The sequence below is a fragment of the Rhinopithecus bieti genome, unplaced genomic scaffold (genome assembly GCF_001698545.2).
Source record: "Rhinopithecus bieti isolate Rb0 unplaced genomic scaffold, ASM169854v2 scaffold_57210, whole genome shotgun sequence".
Classification (NCBI taxonomy): Eukaryota; Metazoa; Chordata; class Mammalia; order Primates; family Cercopithecidae; genus Rhinopithecus; species Rhinopithecus bieti.
Genome location: NW_016823439.1, coordinates 1,284,613 through 1,303,656, shown reverse-complemented (window position 1 = coordinate 1,303,656; position 19,044 = coordinate 1,284,613). Strand labels below are relative to the sequence as shown.

Genomic DNA, 19,044 nt, shown 5'->3' with positions numbered 1-19,044 from the left:
ACACCAGTCTGGGTGATAGAGCAAGAGGGTCTGAAAAAAATATATATATCACTTCCTTCTTAGATCCAGTTACCAAGTCAGTCAGAGGGGATGAATGGGAAAGAAGTCACATCCTTAAAGTCCAGGGGGTGCTGTTACCTCTTTATGTATTTATTTTTTTGAGACAGGGTCTCAATCTGTCACCCAGGCTGGAGTGCAGTGGCATGACCATAGCTCACAGCAGCCTTGAACTCAGCTCCAGTGATCCTCCTGCCTCAGCCTCCGAATAGCTGAGATTAGAGGCATGTGCCACCATACCCGGCTTTTTCTTTTCTTCTTTTTTTTTTTTTGGAGACGGAGTCTCGCTCTGTTGCCCAGCCTGCAGTGCAGCGGTGCCGTCTCGGCTCACCACAACCTCTGCCTCCAGGGTTCAAGCAATTATCCTGCCTTAGTCTCTGGAGTAGCTGGGATTACAGGCATCTGCCCCACCATGCCTGGCTAATTTTGTATTTTTAGTAAAGATAGGGTTTCTCCATGTTGTTCAGTCTGGTCTTGAACTCCCAACCTCAGGTGATCCGCCCACCTTGGCCTCCCAAAGTGCTGGGATTACAGGCGTGAGCCACCATGCCTGGCTCACCCCTCCCCCCACTTTTTTTTTTTTAAGTAGAGATGAAGTCTTGCTTTATTGACCAGGTTGGCGTTGAATTCCTGGCCTCAAGGGATCCTCTCACCATGGCCTCCTTGAATGCTGGGATTATAGGCATTAGCCACCATGTTTTTACCTACCCAATATTCTTCCTTCCTTTGGAAATCTGTATTTCACATCATATCTCCTTATCTCACATTGTTCCAATAGGGCTGTCAACACACTACCCACTGCCCATTCACCCTTGGGGGTGGGCATATAATCATAATAGCCCACTTCTTTTCTTCAAGATGGCCACATGACCCAAGGTGGGCCAAACAGTGTCTTTCTCTGGGACTTCATGCTTGAAGCTCATAAGGAAGACTGCCTTTTTGTCATGGTGTGGGCAAATTAAAAAATTAATTTAGGCCGGGTGCGGTGGCTCAAGCCTGTAATCCCAGCACTTTGGGAGGCCGAGACGGGCGGATCACGAGGTCAGGAGATCGAGACCATCCTGGCTAACACGGTGAAACCCCGTCTCTACTAAAAAATACAAAAAAACTAGCCGGGCGAGGTGGCGGGCGCCTGCAGTCCCAGCTACTCCGGAGGCTGAGGCAGGAGAATAGCGTAAACCCGGGAGGCGGAGCTTGCAGTGAGCTGAGATCCGGCCACTGCACTCCAGCCTGGGTGACAGAGCAAGACTCCGTCTCAAAAAAAAAAAAAAAAAATTAATTTAGCAGTCAAGTAAGATGCATGTAAGAATCAGTTTACAAAAAGGTCAAACAGATGAAACTAACTTTGGAACAGCAAAATAACACATAAGAATATTCTATCTAACAGCGAGGGAATGAGAAAACTAAAATGTGTGCTGAGAAAAAAAAAAGTGCTATAGTGATGTAAAGATACAAATATTAGGCTAGGTGCAGTGGGTCACTCCTGGAATCTCAGCACTTTGTAAGGTTGAGGCAGGAAGACTGCTTGAGGCCAAGAATTCAAGACCAATCTGACCAACATAGCGAGACCCGATCTCTACTTAAAAATAATAATGCATAAATTAGATGCCTCAGCCAGCTTAGAATGTAGAAGAACATTTGGAAAAAGAGAAGTTTGCTCCAGTATTTTCTAGGCAGAAGGTAACCAGCTAGGAAGTAGTGGACTATAAAAAGAAAAGAGGAAAATAATAGGAAATAGGAAAAATAGACAAGGAGTATGCCATAGGATGTGTTAGTTGATGGAATAGTGGCCCCTATGCAAGTTAGGGGCCACTATTTAAATAGTTTTCACTATTTGGGGAACTTTAAAATGATAATTATAGTCAACTCTAGATCATCCAAATTATGCGTTTTCCATGAAAAAAAAAAGTCACTTTCAACTAATTGGGATAGATAATAACAAACCCTTTGGTTAACATTTTTTTTTTTTTTGAGACAAAGTCTCGCTCTGTTGCCCAGGCTGAAGTGCAGTGGCATGATCTCAGCTCACTGCAATCTCCACCTCCCAGTTCAAGCGATTCTCCTGCCTCAGTCTCCCAAGTAGCTGGGAGAACAGGCGCATGCCACCATGTCCAGCTAATTTTTGTATTTTTAGTAGAGATGGGGTTTCACCACATTGGCCAGGCTGGTCTCAAGCTCCTGACCTCAGGGGATCTTCCTGCCTCGACCTCCCAAAGTTTGAGGATTACAGGCGTGAGCCACTGCGCCAGGCCAATTCAGCATTTTTTTTTTTTTTTTTTTTTTGAGACAGTCTTGCTCTGTTGCCCAGGCTGGAGTGCAGTGGCATGATCTTGGCTCACTGCAACCTCTGCCTCCCGGGTTCAAGTGATTCTCCAAACTCAGCCTCCCCAGTAGCTGGGACTCCAGGTGTGCATTACCACACCTGGCTAATTTTTGTATTTTGGCTAGGCATGGTGGCTCATGACTAATCCCAGCCCTTTGGGACAAAGAGGTGGGCGGATCACCTGAGGTCAGGAATTCAAGGCCAGCCTGGCCAACGTGGTGAAACCTCATCTCTACTAAAAATACAAAAATTAGCTGGGAGTGGTGGCGGGCACCTGTAATCCCAGCTACACGGGAGGCTGAGGCAGGAGGATCACTTGAACCTGGGAGGCAGAGGTTGCAGTGAGCTGAGATTGTGCCACTGGGTGACAGAAGCAAAAGTTCATCTCAAAAAACAATAATAAAATTTTAAAATTTTGTATTTTTAGTAGAGACAGGGTTTCGCCATGTTGGCCAAGCTGGTCTCAAACTCCTAACCTCAAGTGATCCACCTGCGTCGGCCTCCCAAAGTGCTGGGATTACAGGTGTGAGCCACTGTGCCCGGCCTGGTAAGCAAGAACTCTATGCAAGGGAACAGGATAGAAAAAAACGGAACCACTTTTTGATGAATCTGAGTCAAGTTTCTTGTTTTCTTTTCTCTCTTTTTCTTTTTTCCTTTTTTTTCTGAGACAGAGTCTCACTTTGTGCAGTGACATAATCATGGCTCACTGCAGCCTCCACCTCCTGGGCTCAGCAATCCCCCCACCTCAGCCTCCCTAGCTAGGACCACAAGTGCATACCATGCCTGGCTAATATTATTTTTATTATTTTTGTAAAGATGGAGTCTCTGTATGTGGCCCAGGCTGGTCTCAAACTCCTGGGATCAAGTTATCCTCCTGCCTTAGCCTCCCAAAGTGCTGGGATTACAGATGTGAGCCACTGCCATGGTTCTGAGTCAAGTCTTTACACACAGTTTATTAGTCTGTTCCAAATGCAGTCAACTCCACATTTGAGGATCAGTCTAAAGTCAATTATGATATGAGATGAATGCAATATAAAAGGAAAGCTAATTATTATTATTCTTTTCAGATATCTGAAACTTGACAGTACACAGTGTTGTTCTTTTTTTTTTTTTCACAGCATTGTTCCTTTTTTTTTTTGTTTTTTGAGACAGAGTCTCGCTCTTGTTGTCCAGATTGAAGTACAATGGCGCGATCTCAGCTCACTGCAACCTCTGCCTCCCAGGTTCAAGTGATTCTCCTGCCTCAGCCTCCCAAGTAGCTGAGACTACAGGTGCATGTCACCACGCCCGGCTAATTTTTGTATTTTTAGTAGAAATAGGGTTTCACCATGTTGGCCAGGCTGGTCTCAAACTCCTAACCTCAGGTGATCCACCTGCCTCGGCCTCCCAAAGTGCTGGGATTACAGGTGTGAGCCACTGCACCGGCCCCACAGCATTGTTCTTAATACAACATTTGAGAATAGTGTTCCAATGGAGAGGCAGTATGGTACAGTTGAACACTGGTCTGCTAAGAGAGAGACCTAGTTCAAGTTCTAGCATTGTTATTTCTTTGTTATATGAACTTGATTAAGTTAGTTTGCATCTTTAGACTTCAGTTTCCTTGTCTATAACAGAAGACAAGATTAGACAGTCTCAAAGGTCTCTTCACATTCAAAAACTGGCTGGGTGTGGTGGCTCATGCTTGTAATCCTAGCATTCTGGGAGGCCAGGAATTCCAGACCAGCCTGGCCAACATGGTGAAACCTCATCTCTACTAAAAATAAAAAAATTAGCCAGGTGTGGCGGCAGGCACCTGTATCTTAGCTATTCAGGTGGCTGAGGCATGAGAATCTCTTGAACCCAGGAGGTGGAGGTTGCAGTGAGCTGAGATTGAGCTACTTCACTCTAGCCTGGGCAACAGAGCAAGACTCTGTCTCAAAAAAAAGAAGAAACAGTTTCATGACTTTATGAAGGACATACAAAACCAGGAAGAATTTAAAACTTTTTTTTTCCTCAAAGGATTTTTTTTTTTTTGAGACAAGGTCTCACTCTGTCACCCAGGCTGGAGCATAGTGGTGTAAGCATAGCTCACTATAGCCTTCAACTCCCAGGCTCAAGGGATCCTCCCACCTCAAGTCTCTTCAATAGCTGGGACTATAGGCACATGCCACCATGACTGGCTAATATTTTTTTTAGAGACGGGGTCTTGCTATGTTGCCCAGGCTGGTTTCAAATTGTTGGTCTCAAGCAACCCTCCCGCCTTGGCCTCTCAAAGTGCTGAGATTATAGGTGTGAGCCACCACATCTGCTGGATTTTAAAATTTTTATGGGACTTTCTTTGGCTTTGCTCTACAAAGGGAAAATAGGAAAACTTCATTTCTGAAATTTTCTTAACTTTCACAAGTCCAAAATTGACACAAATATTATAATAGCTTGGCAAGTATAATTCTATAAACTACAAGAATGAAGAAAAGTTTCCTCAAACCAACAACTTCAACTTACCTAGAAATTGAAATCAAACACATCTGAGGTTTAAATATCCCTTAGAAATAACTAATGTTAAACTTTTCTGATTTTATTTCGTCTTCAAAATTCCCCTATCCGTGGTCAATTTAAAAAAAATTTTTTTTTATTTTAGAGACAGGGTCTTGCTATGTAGCCTAAGCTAGACTCCCAACTCTTGGGCTCAAACGAGCCTCCCAACTCAGTCTCCCAAGTAGCTGGGACTAGAGGTGTACGTCACCACACCTGGCTTGGCCAATTTTAAATCTAGTTCTTGGAGCAGTTACAGTTCTTTTAAAAAATTAATATAAATGGAGCTGACATTTAACCAAGGTTTCAACTAAATCATACCAAGATTCATGAGATTTAACATCTTATGGTTTTATTGAGTTATACATTTGAATCATTAAAAAATGTGAGACAATGTCCCTTGTGACAATGAGGGAGCCCGTATCTGTTCAGCACATATCTTAAGGCGGTATATTTTCCATTCTAACATCTGCAGTAACTAACAAGTTGGGTCAAGGGACATGTTTCCTTGTGAGAAATGTTCCCTCAGAAGAAAACTGCTAAGTGAAGATGACTAGGAAATGGTTTATTTGAATGACAGAAGTCTGTTTAATCATTTAAAATATGGAGCAGCTAAAAGACAGAATTAAATATTACGGAACCAGAAAGGATTTGAAAGGGGTCCTTTCCATTTCTTTTTATTTATTTATTTATGTATTATTTATTTTATTTTCATTATTATTATTATTATTTTAGACAGAGATTCGCTCTCGTTGCCCAGGCTGAAGTGCAATGGTGCAATCTCGGCTCACTGGAACCTCCGCCTCCCGGGTTCAAATGATTGTCCTGCCTCAGCCTCCCAAGTAGGTGGGATTACAGGTGCACATCATCATGCCTGGCTAATATTTTTTGTATTTTTTAGTAGAGATGGGGTTTTGCCATGTTGGCTAGGCTGGTCTCAAACTCTTGACCTAAAGTGATCTGCCTGCCTCAGCCTCCCAAAGTGCTGGGATTACAGTCGTGAGCCACTGTGCCCAGCTCTTTTCATTTATTTTTTATTATTTTTTTTGATGGATGACTACTATAAGTTGCGGCAATATTCTAGAATTTGAACCTTTAGAAGTGAAATGTTTCTTGCAATCAGTATGCAGGTTTAAATTAACTGTATGTGAATTTAAGTAGCATAAATCAGTTAAGTCTTTGGACCTGATAATTTTACATCAGATAATTTTCAAGGCTTCAGATTTGTAGGCCTGAGGGAACAAGCTTAGAGGCCAGTTACTTTTAGTAAGAACTTACTATGACAAGAAAACACACATATGCTTCTCAACACAAATGTTTAAGCTACAAACAAAAAATATTACCTCTTTGAAATGAGACATCCAGTTTGCCAAGGTAAGGTGGGAGCTCCTTTAAAAGACATGATCAAAAAAAAAGTTAACTCTCAAAAAATAATAAGATTTTAATGTCTTACATTAAGACACAAAGATACGCTTTTTCAACATATAGAAGAGTAAAACACTACAAAACATGTTTACATAGGCACCCTTTAGCAGAACATCCCCAACAGCAAATTAACCATATTACTTATATATGCCATCTACAAAAAATATATTTGTACTATTTAATATAGATCTTTTCACAATAACATACAAATATTTCAGTAGAAAATGTCAAGAATACACAATTCAATGAAAACAAAAGAAAATAACAATTAAATAGATCTTTAAACTCATTAATAATTAATGAAATGTTAATTAAAATTTAATTAGCAAATTTGGTATTATTATAATGCTCAATACTAGTAAATATTATTTTTATTTTATTTTATTTTATTTTTGAGACAGGGTCTCACTCTATTGCCTGGGCTGGAGTGCAGTAGCACAATTATACCTCACTGTAGCCTTGATCGTCTGAGCTCAGTGGATCCTCAGAAGGATCTGTCCTTTTGGGAGGTCTTCTTTTGGGAGGCCTCAGACTCCAAAAGCACTGGGACTACAGGCATGAGCCACCGCACCCAGCTGGCAAATGTTCTTTTACCCAATAATTTCCCTTCTGGGAGTATATTTAGAGAAATAATCTTAAAATAGAGAAAACATTATATAAATAACTTTTATAAATACAAATATTTATATATCTTTATAAATAAAAAGCTAAAGATAGAGAAAGCTTTAATCTTTATGCATAAAGCTGTTCAGTGCAGGCTGGGCACAGTGGCTCACCCCTATAATCCCAGCACTTTGGGAGGCTGAGGTGGGCAGATCACCTGAGGTCAGGAGTTCAAGACCAGCTTGACCAACATGGTGAAACTCTGTCTCTACTAAATACAAAAAATTAGCCAGGTGTGGTGGCGCATGCCTGTAATCCCAGCTACTTGGGGGGCTGAGGCAGGAGAATTGCTTGAACCTGGGAGGTGGAGGCTGCAGTGAGCTGAGATTGCACCATTGCACTCCAGCCTGGGCGGCAAGAGCGAAACTCTGTCTCAAAAGAAAAAAAATTTCAGTGCAGTGTTATCTATAATGGTGAAAACTTAGAGCTAATCCAATGTCCAACAATAGAAGAATGGTTAAAAATAACTATATATCCACACAATGGAATGGCTATAGTCATTTGAAATGTTTATGAAAGATAAGCATGGATTCTGAAAGGTCAAATACGGTATGATTCCAACTATATGACACTCTGGAAAAGACAAAACTATGAAAACAGTAAAAAGATCAGTGGTTGGCAGGGGATGAGGGAAGGGGGGACTGAATAGGCAGAACACAGAATTTTTAGAGCAGTGGAAATATTTTGTATAATAGTATAATTGCTGGATACATATCATTATAAATTTGTCCAAAACCACAGAATGTACAAGAGTGAACCCTAATGTAAACTATGGACTATGAGCAATAATATTGTGTCAATGTATGTACCACTCTGGTGCAGATGTTAAAAGCGGGGGACCCTGTGTCTGTGTGGTAACTGTGCAGGTATGTGGGAACTCTGCATTTTCCACTCAATTTTGCTGTAAACCTGAAACTTCTCTAAAAAATAAAGTCTGATTTCTTTAATGCATGGAAAAGGCTGGGCACAGTGGCTCACACCTGTAATCCCAGCACTTTGGGAAGCCAAGGCAGGAGGATCACCTGAGGTCAGGAGTTCGAGACCAGCCTGGCCAACATCGTGAAACCCCGTCTCTACTAAAAACACAAAAATTAGCCAGGTGTGGTGGTGCATGCTTGTAATCCCAGCTACTCTCGCTCTGGTTAAAAAGAGTAAGACTCTGTCTCAAAAAAAAAAAAAAAAAAAAAAAAAAAGAAAGAAAGAAACATTATAATAAAAAAAAGAAAAAAGGAAACATTATAAATGATAAACATTTTTCCATGCTTTCCATTGCCCAGGCTGGAGTGCAGTGGCATGATCTCGGTCACTGCAACCTCTGCCTCCTGGGTTCAAGCGATTCTCCTACCTCAGCCCCCTGAATAGCTAGGATTACAGATGCATGCCAACACACCCAGCTAGTTTTTGTATTTTTAGTAGAGATGGGGTTTCACCATGTTGGCCAGGGCGGTCCCCAACTCCTGACCTCAGGTGATCTGTCTGCCCAGCTAATTTTTGTATTTTTAGTAGAGACGGGGTTTTGCCACGTTGGCCAGGCTAGTCTCGAACTCCTGACCTCTGGTGATCCGCCCATTTCACCCTCCCAAAGTACTGAGATTACAGGTGTGAGCCACCGAGGCCGGTCATTATCATGTTAAAGTGTCTAAAATTCTACGTACATGATGCACAGTGAGAATACAAATCTAAAAAACATAAAAGGTAGAATCCTGTTAACATAAGTGTTTTTTTGGTAGTAACTTTATGCATGATTTTTCCTTCCATTCATCAGTATTTACTATTATTAATATGTACATTATAATAATCTTTTTTTTTTTTTGAGACAGAGGCTCACTCTTGCCCAGGCTGGAGTGCAGTGGCGCAATCTTGGCTCACTGCAACCTCCGCCTCCCAGGTTCAAGCAATTCTCCTGCCTCAGCCTCCCAAGTAGCTGGGATTACAGGGGCACCATCATGCCCGGCTAATTTTTGTATTTTTTAGTAGAGATGGGGTTTCACCATGTTGGCCAGGCTGGTCTTGAACTCCTGACCTCAGGTGATCCACCCGCCTCGGTCTCCCACAGTGCTGGGATTACAGGCGTGAGCCACCGCGCCCTGCCTCGTTTCGTTTTTGAGACAGGGTCTCACTCTTTCACCCAGGCTGGAGTGCAGTGGTGCAATCTTGGCCCACTGCAGCCTCAACTTCCCGGGATCGAGTGATCTTCCCACCTCGGCCTCCTGAGTAGCTGGGACCATAGGTATATGCCACCATACCTAAACAATTCCCTCCCCCCCCTTTTTTTTTTAAGATGGACTCTTGCCCAGGCTGGAGTGCAGTGGCACCATCTCAGCTCACTGCAACCTCCACCTCCTAGGTTCAAGCGATTCTCCTGCCTCAGCCTCCTGAGTAGCTGGGATTACAGGTGTGTAACACCACGCCTGGCTAATTTTTGTATTTTTAGTAGAGATGAGGTTTCACCATGTTGGCCAGGCTGATCTCGAACTCCTGACTTTGGGTGATCCACCCGCCTCGGCCTCCCAAGTGCTGGGATTACAGGTGTGAGCCACCGTGTCCAGCCAATTTTCCTATATTTTAATAAAGACGGAGTCTTGCTATGTTGCCTAGCCTGATCTCAAACTCCTGGCCTCAAACAATCCTCCCACTTCAGCCTCCCAAAGTGCTGGAATTACAGGCATGAGCCAGCACACTTGGCCTCAAAACAGTTTTTTTTTTTTTTTTTTTTTTTTTTTTGAGACGGAGTCTCACTCTGTCGTCCAGGCTGGAGCGCAGTGGCTGGATCTCAGCTCACTGCAAGCTCCGCCTCCTGGGTTTACGCCATTCTCCTGCCTCAGCCTCCCGAGTAGCTGGGACTACAGGTGCCTGCCACCTCGCCCGGCTAGTTTTTTGTATTTTTTAGTAGAGATGGGGTTTCACCGTGTTAGCCAGGATGGTCTCGATCTCCTGACCTCGTGATCCGCCTGTCTCGGCCTCCCAAAGTGCTGGGATTACAGGCTTGAGCCACCGCTCCTGGCCCTCAAAACAGTTTTTAAAAATTTCCTTTGACATTTAGTATTTAATCAGTATTTAAATAATATTATAAATTTTTTACTGAAGCAATATCTGATATTCACTATTTTTTAAAAAAATATTACAGGCCATGACACCTATTAGCTATTAGTTTATCATGCATTTTTACTTACACAGTATTTGAGATCAGAGATGTTTACATTGACCCCAGTTGCTCTCTTTAGATTCTCATCATGTGACACTACAACTTGTTCATCTTTTGTGATATGGCAGTCCAATTCTAGCATATCAGTTCCGATTTTAACCGCACTGAAGAAATAAAAGAAGAATGACATTCTGACACTTAAGTATACATTGAGGTTACACACATCAGATCTAACAATTCAGAGTTACAAATCCAAAATCCCATAATATTAAAATATCTCAATACCATCACCTAGTATGACTTATTCACATGAATATATTCTAAGTGAACTGAGAATAAAAGAATCGTGTTGCCTCCTTTCCATAACCAGTTATCCTTAATTCTTCAACTGAATATAATAGAATACTGAATCTGAAGTTAAGAGATTTGATATTAACTCCTGCTTTGCTGTGAACTTGCATAACTTTGGGCAAGTAAATTCTTCTCTCAGGGACTACATTTTCACTTCTATAAAATGAAAGGATTAAATAACAAGACAAGGATGCTTGCTTTTATTTTTATTTATTTTATTTTTTTGAGACAGAGTCTTGCTCTGTTGCCCAGGCTGGAGTGCAATGGCATGATCATGGCTCATTGCATCCTCAAACTCCTGGGCTTAAGTGATCCTCCTGTCTCAGCCTACTGAGTAGCTGGAACTACAAATGGATGCCACTGTGCCCAGCTAATTTTTTATTGCGCTCATGTGATCCTCCTGTTGCAGCCTCCCAAAGTGCTAGGTTTAAAAGCATGAGCCACTGCACCTGGCCACTTTTATTACTTTGATTTAACATAGTATTGAAAGCTCTAGCAATTAGGCAAGAAAAAATTAATAAAAGCATCCAAATTGGCCAGGCGCAGTGGCTCACACCTGTAATCCCAGCACTTTGGGAGGCCAAGGCGAGTGGATCACCTGAGGTCAGGAGTTTTGAGACTTGCCTGGTCAACAAGGTGAAATCCCATCTCTACTAAAAATACAAAAAAATTGGCGGGGCACGGTGTCTCAGGCCTGTAATCCCAGCACTTTGGGAGGCCAAGGTGGGTGGATCACAAGGTCAAGAGATTGAAACTATTCTGGTCAACATGGTGAAACCTTGTCTCTACTAAAATACAAAAAATTAGCCAGGCGTGCTGGCACGTGCCAGTGGTCCCAGCTACTCAGGAGGCTGAGGCAGAAGAATGGCTTGAATCCGGGAGGCAGAGGTTGCAGTGAGCCAAGATCATGCCACTGCACTCCAGCCTGGTGACAGAGCGAGACTCCATCTCAAAAAGAAAAAAAAACCACACACACACACACAAAAATTGGCAGGGCACTGTGGCTCAGGCCTGTAGTCCCAGTTAGTCGGGAGGCTGAGGCAGAAGAATCGCTTGAACCCAGGAGGCGGAAGTTGTGGTGAGCCGAGATCATACCACTGCACTCCAGCCTGGGCAACAGAGCAAGACTCCATCTCAAAAAAAGTGACAAACAAACAGAAAAAAAGCCCAGCCTCCAAGCTTTCAAAGCAGCAAATTGGAGAAATATCTCCTGTCTTTCTACTTGGCTGGCCCTGCAATAATTAAACTTTCTTTACTGTAAAACCACTGTCTCAGTGAGCTGGTTTTATCTATGCAGAAGAAGAACCCGCTGGGCATTAAGAATCAGTCAACTTGGCCCAGCGCGGTGGCTCAAGCCTGTAATCCCAGTACTTCGAGGCGGAGACGGACGGATCACTAGGTCAGGAGACTGAGACCATCCTGGCTAACACGGTGAAACCCCGTCTCTACTAAAAAAAAAAAAAAAAAAAAAAAAAAAACTAGCCGGGCGAGGTGGCGGATGCCTGTAGTCCCAGCTACTCGGGAGGCTGAGGCAGGAGAATTGTGTGAACCCGGGGGCGGAGCTTGTAGTGAGCTGAGATCCGGCTACTGGGCGACAGAGCGAGACCTCGTCTCAAAAAAAAAAAAAAACAAAAAAAAAAACGGTCAACTTTATATTACGTATATTTTAACATGACAAAACAAAATTTAAAAAATAAACAAAATAAAGACTGGCCAGGTGCAGTGGCTCACCCCTCTAATTCAAGCCCTTTGGGAGGCCAAGACGGGCAGTTCACTTGGGGCCAGGAGTTCAAGACCAGCATGGAAAACATGGTGAAATCCTATCTCAACCAAAAATACAAAAATTATCGGGGCTTGGTGGTACACGCCTGTTATCCCAGCTACTCGAAAGGCTGAGGCATGAGAATCGCTTGAGCTCAGGAAGCGGAGATTGAAGTGAGCCAAGACTGCGCCATCGCACCCCAGCCTGGGTGACAGAGTGAGACCGTCTTGAAGAAAAAAAAAAAAAAGACTGTACTCCCAGTTAAGCAAGAGGCTGAGGTGGGAGGATCGTTTGAGGCCAGGAGTTGGAGGCTGTATTGTGCAATAATCATACCTGTGAATAGCCCCTACACTTCAGCCGGGGCAACATAGTAAGACCCCATCTCTAAAAGAATAAATAAATAAATAAATAAATAAATAAATAAATAAATAAAAGGATTAGTCCAGACCAGATAATCTTGTAAGGTTCCTTTCACCCCTATGTATTTTAGAGACAGTGTACTGCAATGGTTAAGAGCACAGACACTGGAGCCTAAATTTAAATACTGGCTCTCCCATTTATTCAAGTGAGTTATTTAGCTTCTTTTTTTGTTTGTTTGTTTGTTTGTTTTTGAGACAGAGTCTTGCTCAGTCGTCCAGTCTGGAGTGCAGTGGCACGATCTTGGCTCACTGCAAGCTCTGCCTCCCAGGTTCCTGCCATTCTCCTGCCTCAGCCTCCCAAGTAGCTGGGACTACAGGCGCCCGCCGCCACGCCCGGCTAATTTTTTGCATTTTTAGTAGAGACGGGGTTTCACTGTGTTAGCCAGGATGGTCTTGATCTCCTGACCTCGTGATCCGCCTGCCTCGGCCTCCCAAAGTGCTGGGATTACAGGCATGAGCCACCGCGCCGGGCCTATTTAGCTTCTTTATGTTGCAGTTTCTTATATATAAATCAGTGATAATAATATTAGCTCTCTACACCTCCTCCCCACCTTACAGTTTACATTTCAAGCCACTCCATGCCATCTCACTACTTCCTCTGCCTGAAATGTCTTTCTCAGAAACACAATACACAAAATAACAGACAAATACTTGAAAAGTCACTTCACAAATGAAGATTTCCAAATGTCCAATAAGCATATGAAATAGATATTCAACATCAAAATTCATTAGAGAAATGTATATGAAAACCACAGTGAGGCTGAACATGGTAGCTCATGCCTGTAAACCTAGCATTTTGGGAGGCTGAGGTGAGTGGATCACCTGAGGTCAGGAGTTGAAGACCAGCCTGGCCAACCTGGCAAAATCTCATCTCTACTAAAAAATGTAAAAATTAGCTGGGCATGATGGTGCCTGCCTGTAATCCCAGCTACTTGGGAGGCTGAGGCAGGAGAATTGCTTGAACCCTAGGAGGCAGAGGTCACAGTGAGTCGAGATTGCTCCACTGCACTCCAGCCTGGGCTACAGAGTGAGACCCTGTCACACACACACAAAAAAAAAAAGAAGAAAAGAAAAAGAGAGGGAGGGAGGAAGGAAGGAAGGGAAGGAAAAGAAATTAGAATAATGGTTATCCAGGGGCAAGGAGTGAGTATTGCCTGCAAAAGGTAACACTGATGCCCTCCGCGGTGCTAGAAATATTCTAAATCTTTATCTGGGTGGTACAAAGGTGTACCCGTATGTTAAAATTCACTGGGTTATAAACTTAAGATTTGAGAGGCTTGTCATGGTGGCTCATGCCTGTAATTCCAGCACTTTGGGTGGCCAAGGCGGGCAGATCACCTGAGGTCAGGAGTTTGAGATCAGCCTGGCCAACATGGCAAAACCACATTTCTATTAAAAATACAAGAATTAGCCAGGTGTGGTGGTGTGTGCCTGTAATCCCAGCTACTCAGGAGGCTGAGGCAGGAGAATCGCTTAAACCTGGGAGGCAGTGGTTGCAGTGTGCCGAGATCACACCACTGCACTCTAGCCTGGGCAACAGAGCAACACTCTGTCTCAAAAAGTAATAATAATAATAATAAGTTGCAGTGGGCACCAGGAAAAGGCAGTCTCCCAGTAGATATAATAGAAAAAACTGAAACTGGGGATCAGCTTCCTAAGATCTCAGGAGTTGGGCAAGTGGGCTCAAGCATGCACACTAAGAGGCAAAGTGGCGGAGTTTTACTGGTATGTGATCTTCTAGGAGCATTCAACTGGTAAGGGAAGAATGCCTCAAGAGAGCATGCGTACAACTCCAGTAAACACACTGCACATGTGGCCCCTCCCAAGTAGCAGCAGGCTACTGTGCAAGCAGACAGCCCATCCGAAGGGAAGAATCAAGGGAGAAGGGACACAAAACCCCGGAAGTATGCCGAAATATAATACCCTAAGTCAAAGGTCAAACTGGGCACTTGATCTCTCAAGTCACCACTTGGCCCTCTTCCAAGTGTACTTTACTTCTTTTCATTCCTGCTCTAAAGCTTTTTCATAACCTTTCACTCTTGCTGTAAAACTCGCCTTGGTCTCTCGACTTCTGCCTTATGCCCTCAGTCAAATTTTTTCTTCTGCGGCAAGAAATGAGGTTGCTGCAGACCCCTACGGATTCACTGCCACTAATAGAAGGGACTATGTCTGTTCCATATTTTCTAACGTTTATGGTGTTGGGCACATTGTAGGTACTCAATATATTTCTAAATGAGGGGAATGGAGCCATGTTATTGTTATCAACATCTATTAATATTTTAAATTTTAATTAATTCTAACTCAGATGGCACCTAAGTGTTTATCAATCATGATCCAAATCCATAGTATGTAATATGTAGTCATTTCAGAGAATATAGAATTCACATGGAATAGCATTGTTGGGGTATATCTGAATTTTAAAATAGGTATGATGATGGAGACAGGACACAGCCAAGGATCCCTGGTGGAACCCTACCTTCAAGCCTAAAACAGCCTGATGGCTGAAAGACTGAACTGTTGGTCCAGGATAAAACTGCAGCCCAGAGGGAGAACTGCCCCTGTTTGCTCACTTTTTTTTTTTTTTGGGGGGGTGGGGATTGAGTTTCATTCTTGTTGCCCAGGCTGGAATGCAATGGCACAGTCTCGGCTCACCGCAACCTGCACCTCCCGGGTTCAAGCGATTCTCCTGCCTCAACCTCTCAAGTAGCTGGGATTACAGGCGCCCCACTATGCCCACCTAATTTTTGTATTTTTGGTAGAGACAAGGTTTTACCACGTTGGCCAGGCTTGTCTCAAACTCCTGAGCTCAGGTGATCCACCTTCTTCGGCCTCCCAAAATGCTGGGATTACAGACAAGAGCCACCGCGCCCCGCCTGCCCACCTTTTCCTAACTAATTTTTTTTTTTTTTTCTTGTAGACAGAGTCTCATTCTGTCACCTGGGCTGAAGTGCAGTGGCACGATCTTGGGTCAATGCAACCTCTGCCTTCTGGGTTCAAGCAGTTCCCACACCTCAGCCTCCCAAGTAGCTGAGATTACAGGTACCCGCCACCACGCCTGGCTAATTTTTGGATTTTGAGTACAGAAGGGGTTTCACCATGTTGCCCAAGCTGGTCTCAAACTCCTGACCTCAGGTGATCCACTTCCCAAAGTGCTGGGATCACAGGTGTGAGCCACCATGCCCAGCCTCTCCATGGATTCTTTCTGAATAATGCCCACATGTGCGCTGCAGGGAGGGGGTGGAGCCATGGGAATTCGTCCCTCGTGCAGGGGTGAGGGGCCTCTTCAGCTCATGTGTGGTGGCCTGGTGATCAGTCTATGAGGTGGGAGCCTGTTAGCAGGACTCCTTTTTTTTGCTGAGAGCTTTCTTTTAATAAATTCCTGCTCTCCTCACCTTTGAATGTGTCTGTGTGCCTAATCTTTCCTGGTTGTGTGACAAGAAACTGGCTTTAGCTGAACTAAGGAGCAAAAACTTCTGCATCAATCATATGATTCTACTGATGTAAAATATTTTGTTAAAAAAGTTTATGTGTAAATTTTTAAAATAATAGAAAGATATAAGACCAAATCATGACAGGGGTTACCTCTTATAAGTGAGATGAGTAGGAATGGGAGTAAGAAAGTGAGCAGGCCAATTTTTTACTTCACATAGATTATTTGAGTTGTTTGAATTTTTAGAATATAAATTTTTATAATGGAAAAACAAATATACTGCCATTAAGAATATATCTCTTAGCCAGGAATGGTGGCTCACACCTGTAATTCCAGTACTTTGGGAGGCCAAGGCAGGTCAATCAGCTGAGGTCAGTAGTTCAAGGCCAGCCTGGCCAACATGGGAAAACCCTGTCTCTACTAAAAATACAAAAATTAGCTGGATGTGGTGGCACATGCCTGTAATCCTAGCTACTCGGGAGGCTGAGGCAGAAGAATCTCGTGAACCCAGGAGGCGGAGGTTGCAGTGAGCCAAGATCACGCGACTGCACTCCAGCCTCGGTGACAGAGCAAGACTCAGTCTCAAAAACAAACAAACGAACGAACAAACCAACCCAGAATATATTATCTCTTATCTACAAGACAATATTCTTGACATCAATTTATTCAACATCAACAATAAATTACAGCAGGAATTTAATCTAATAAACACTGAGCATCCTTTTATTTTTATTTTTTGAGGCAGAGTTTTGTTCTTGTTGCCCAGGCTAGAGACCAGTGGCACAATCTCGGCTCACTCAACCTCTGCCTCCCAGGTTCAAGCGATTCTCCTGTCTCACCTTCCCGAGTAGCTGGGATTACAGGCACCTGCCACCACGCCCAGCTAATTTTTGTATTTTTAGTAGAGGAAAAGTTTCATCATGTGGCCAGGGTGGTCTCGAACTCCTGAACTCAGGTGATCCGTCCGCCTTGGCCTCCCAAAGTGCTGGGATTACAGGCATGAGCCACAGCACCCAGCTGAGCTAGTGTATTTAAAAGGATGCTCAGAGGCCAGGCACAGTGGCTAATGCCTGTAATCCCAGCACTTTGGGAGGCCAAGGCAGCAGATCACCTGAGGTCAGGAGTTCGAGACCACCCTGGCTAATATGATGACACCCCGTTTCTACTAAAAATACAAATAATTAGCCAGGCATAGTGGTGCATGCCTGTAATCTCAGCTACTCGGGAGGCTGAGGCAGGAGAATTGCTTGAACCCGGGAGGCAGAGACTGCAGTGAGCCGAGATCGCACCATTGCACTCCAGCTTGGGCGACAAGAGCAAAACTCTGTCTCAAATAAATAAATAAATAAATAAATAAATAAATAAATACACTAGCTCACATGATTCTTATTTTATCTGTGAATCACCTATGTGGGGTAAATGTATATTTCTGTCTATACTTACAACACATAATATAAAAATATTATAAAGTCATGCACCACTTAACAATGGGCATATGTTCTGAGAAATGTATGGTCAATTTTGTCATTGTGCGAACATCACAGAGTGCACTTACACAAATCTAGATGGTATTTATACATCTATGTTATAGAGTATAGCCTATTGTTCCGTGGTTACAAATCTATATGGCACATTACTGTACTGAATACTACAGGCAAATGTAACACAATGTTAAGTACTTGTGAATCTGTCTAAACACAGAAAAGGTACAGTTAAAATATGATATAAAAGATTAAAATGGTACACGTGCATTAGGGTACGTATCATGAATGGAGCTTGCAGGACTGGAAGCTGCTTTTGGTGTCAGTGAGTGAGTGGTGAGTGAATGGAAGGCGTAGGACATTACTAAAACAGTACTGTAGACCTTATGAACACTGTATACTTAGGCAACATGATATATATTTTAAAAATAGACCTGGCATGGTGGCTCATGCATGTAATCCTAGCACTTTGGGAGGCTGAACCAGGAGGACTGCTTGAGGTCAGGAGTTGGAGACAAGCCTGGGCAATATGGAGAGACCTCATCTTTACAAAAAAATTTAAAAATTAGGGAGGTACAGTGGCACATCCCTGTAGTTCTAGTTACTTGGGATGCTGAGGCAGGAGGATTGCTTGAGCCCAGGAGTTCAAAGTTGCAGTGAGCTAGGATCATGCCACTGTACTCCAGCCTAGGAGACAAAGTGAGACCCTGTCTCTTAAAAATATAATAAAATTTTTTTTAAAAAAACCTATTTAACTTTAGCTTACTGTAACTTCTTTATAAACTTTTAAATTTTAAAAAACTTTTGACTCTTTCATAACACTTAAAACACAAACATTTTACAGCTGTACAAACATATTTTCTTTCTTTATATCCTTATTATGCATGATTTTTCTATTTAACATTTTTTTAACCTTTTTTATTTTTATTTTTTTTTGAGATGGAATCTCACTCTGTCACCCAGGCTGGAGTGCAGTGAGTGCAGTGGCACGATCTCAGCTCACTGCAACCTGCGCCCCCCAGGTTCAAGCGATTCTCCTGCCTCAGCCTCCTGAGTAGCTGGGACTACAAGAGCGGTCACCACGCCAACTAATTTTTGTAATTTTTAGTAGAGATAGGGTTTCACCATATTGGACAGGCTGGCCTTGAACCCCTGACCTCGTGATTCGCCCACCTCAGCCTCCCAAAGTGCTGGGATTACAGGCATGAGGCACGGCACATGGCCAAAGTGTAAAATTAAAGGTGCAGTTGCTCAGGCCTGTAATCTCAGCATTTTGGGAGGCCAAGGGGGGGTGAATCATCTCTACAAAACCCAGTCTCTACAAAAAAATATGAAAAATTAGCTGGGCATAGAGGCATACACCTGTAGTCCCAGCTACTAGGGAGGCTGAGATGGGAGGGTAGCTTGAGCCATAGGGGGGAGGTTAAAAAAAAAAGTGTGTCCTATGCTGGCAATAAAAAAAAAAAAAAAAAAAAAA

The 19,044-nt window shown here is 43.1% G+C and overlaps 1 protein-coding gene across 1 annotated transcript in view; it reads right to left on the bottom strand.

The window, feature by feature from the left end:
• Window positions 1-19,044, bottom strand: part of GDPD1 (glycerophosphodiester phosphodiesterase domain containing 1) — a 59,040-nt gene that overhangs the window by 19,904 nt on the left and 20,092 nt on the right. The window contains 2 exon segments of the mRNA XM_017861590.1: window positions 6,235-6,280; window positions 10,153-10,288. Coding sequence (XP_017717079.1) covers window positions 6,235-6,280; window positions 10,153-10,288 — 182 coding nt within the window.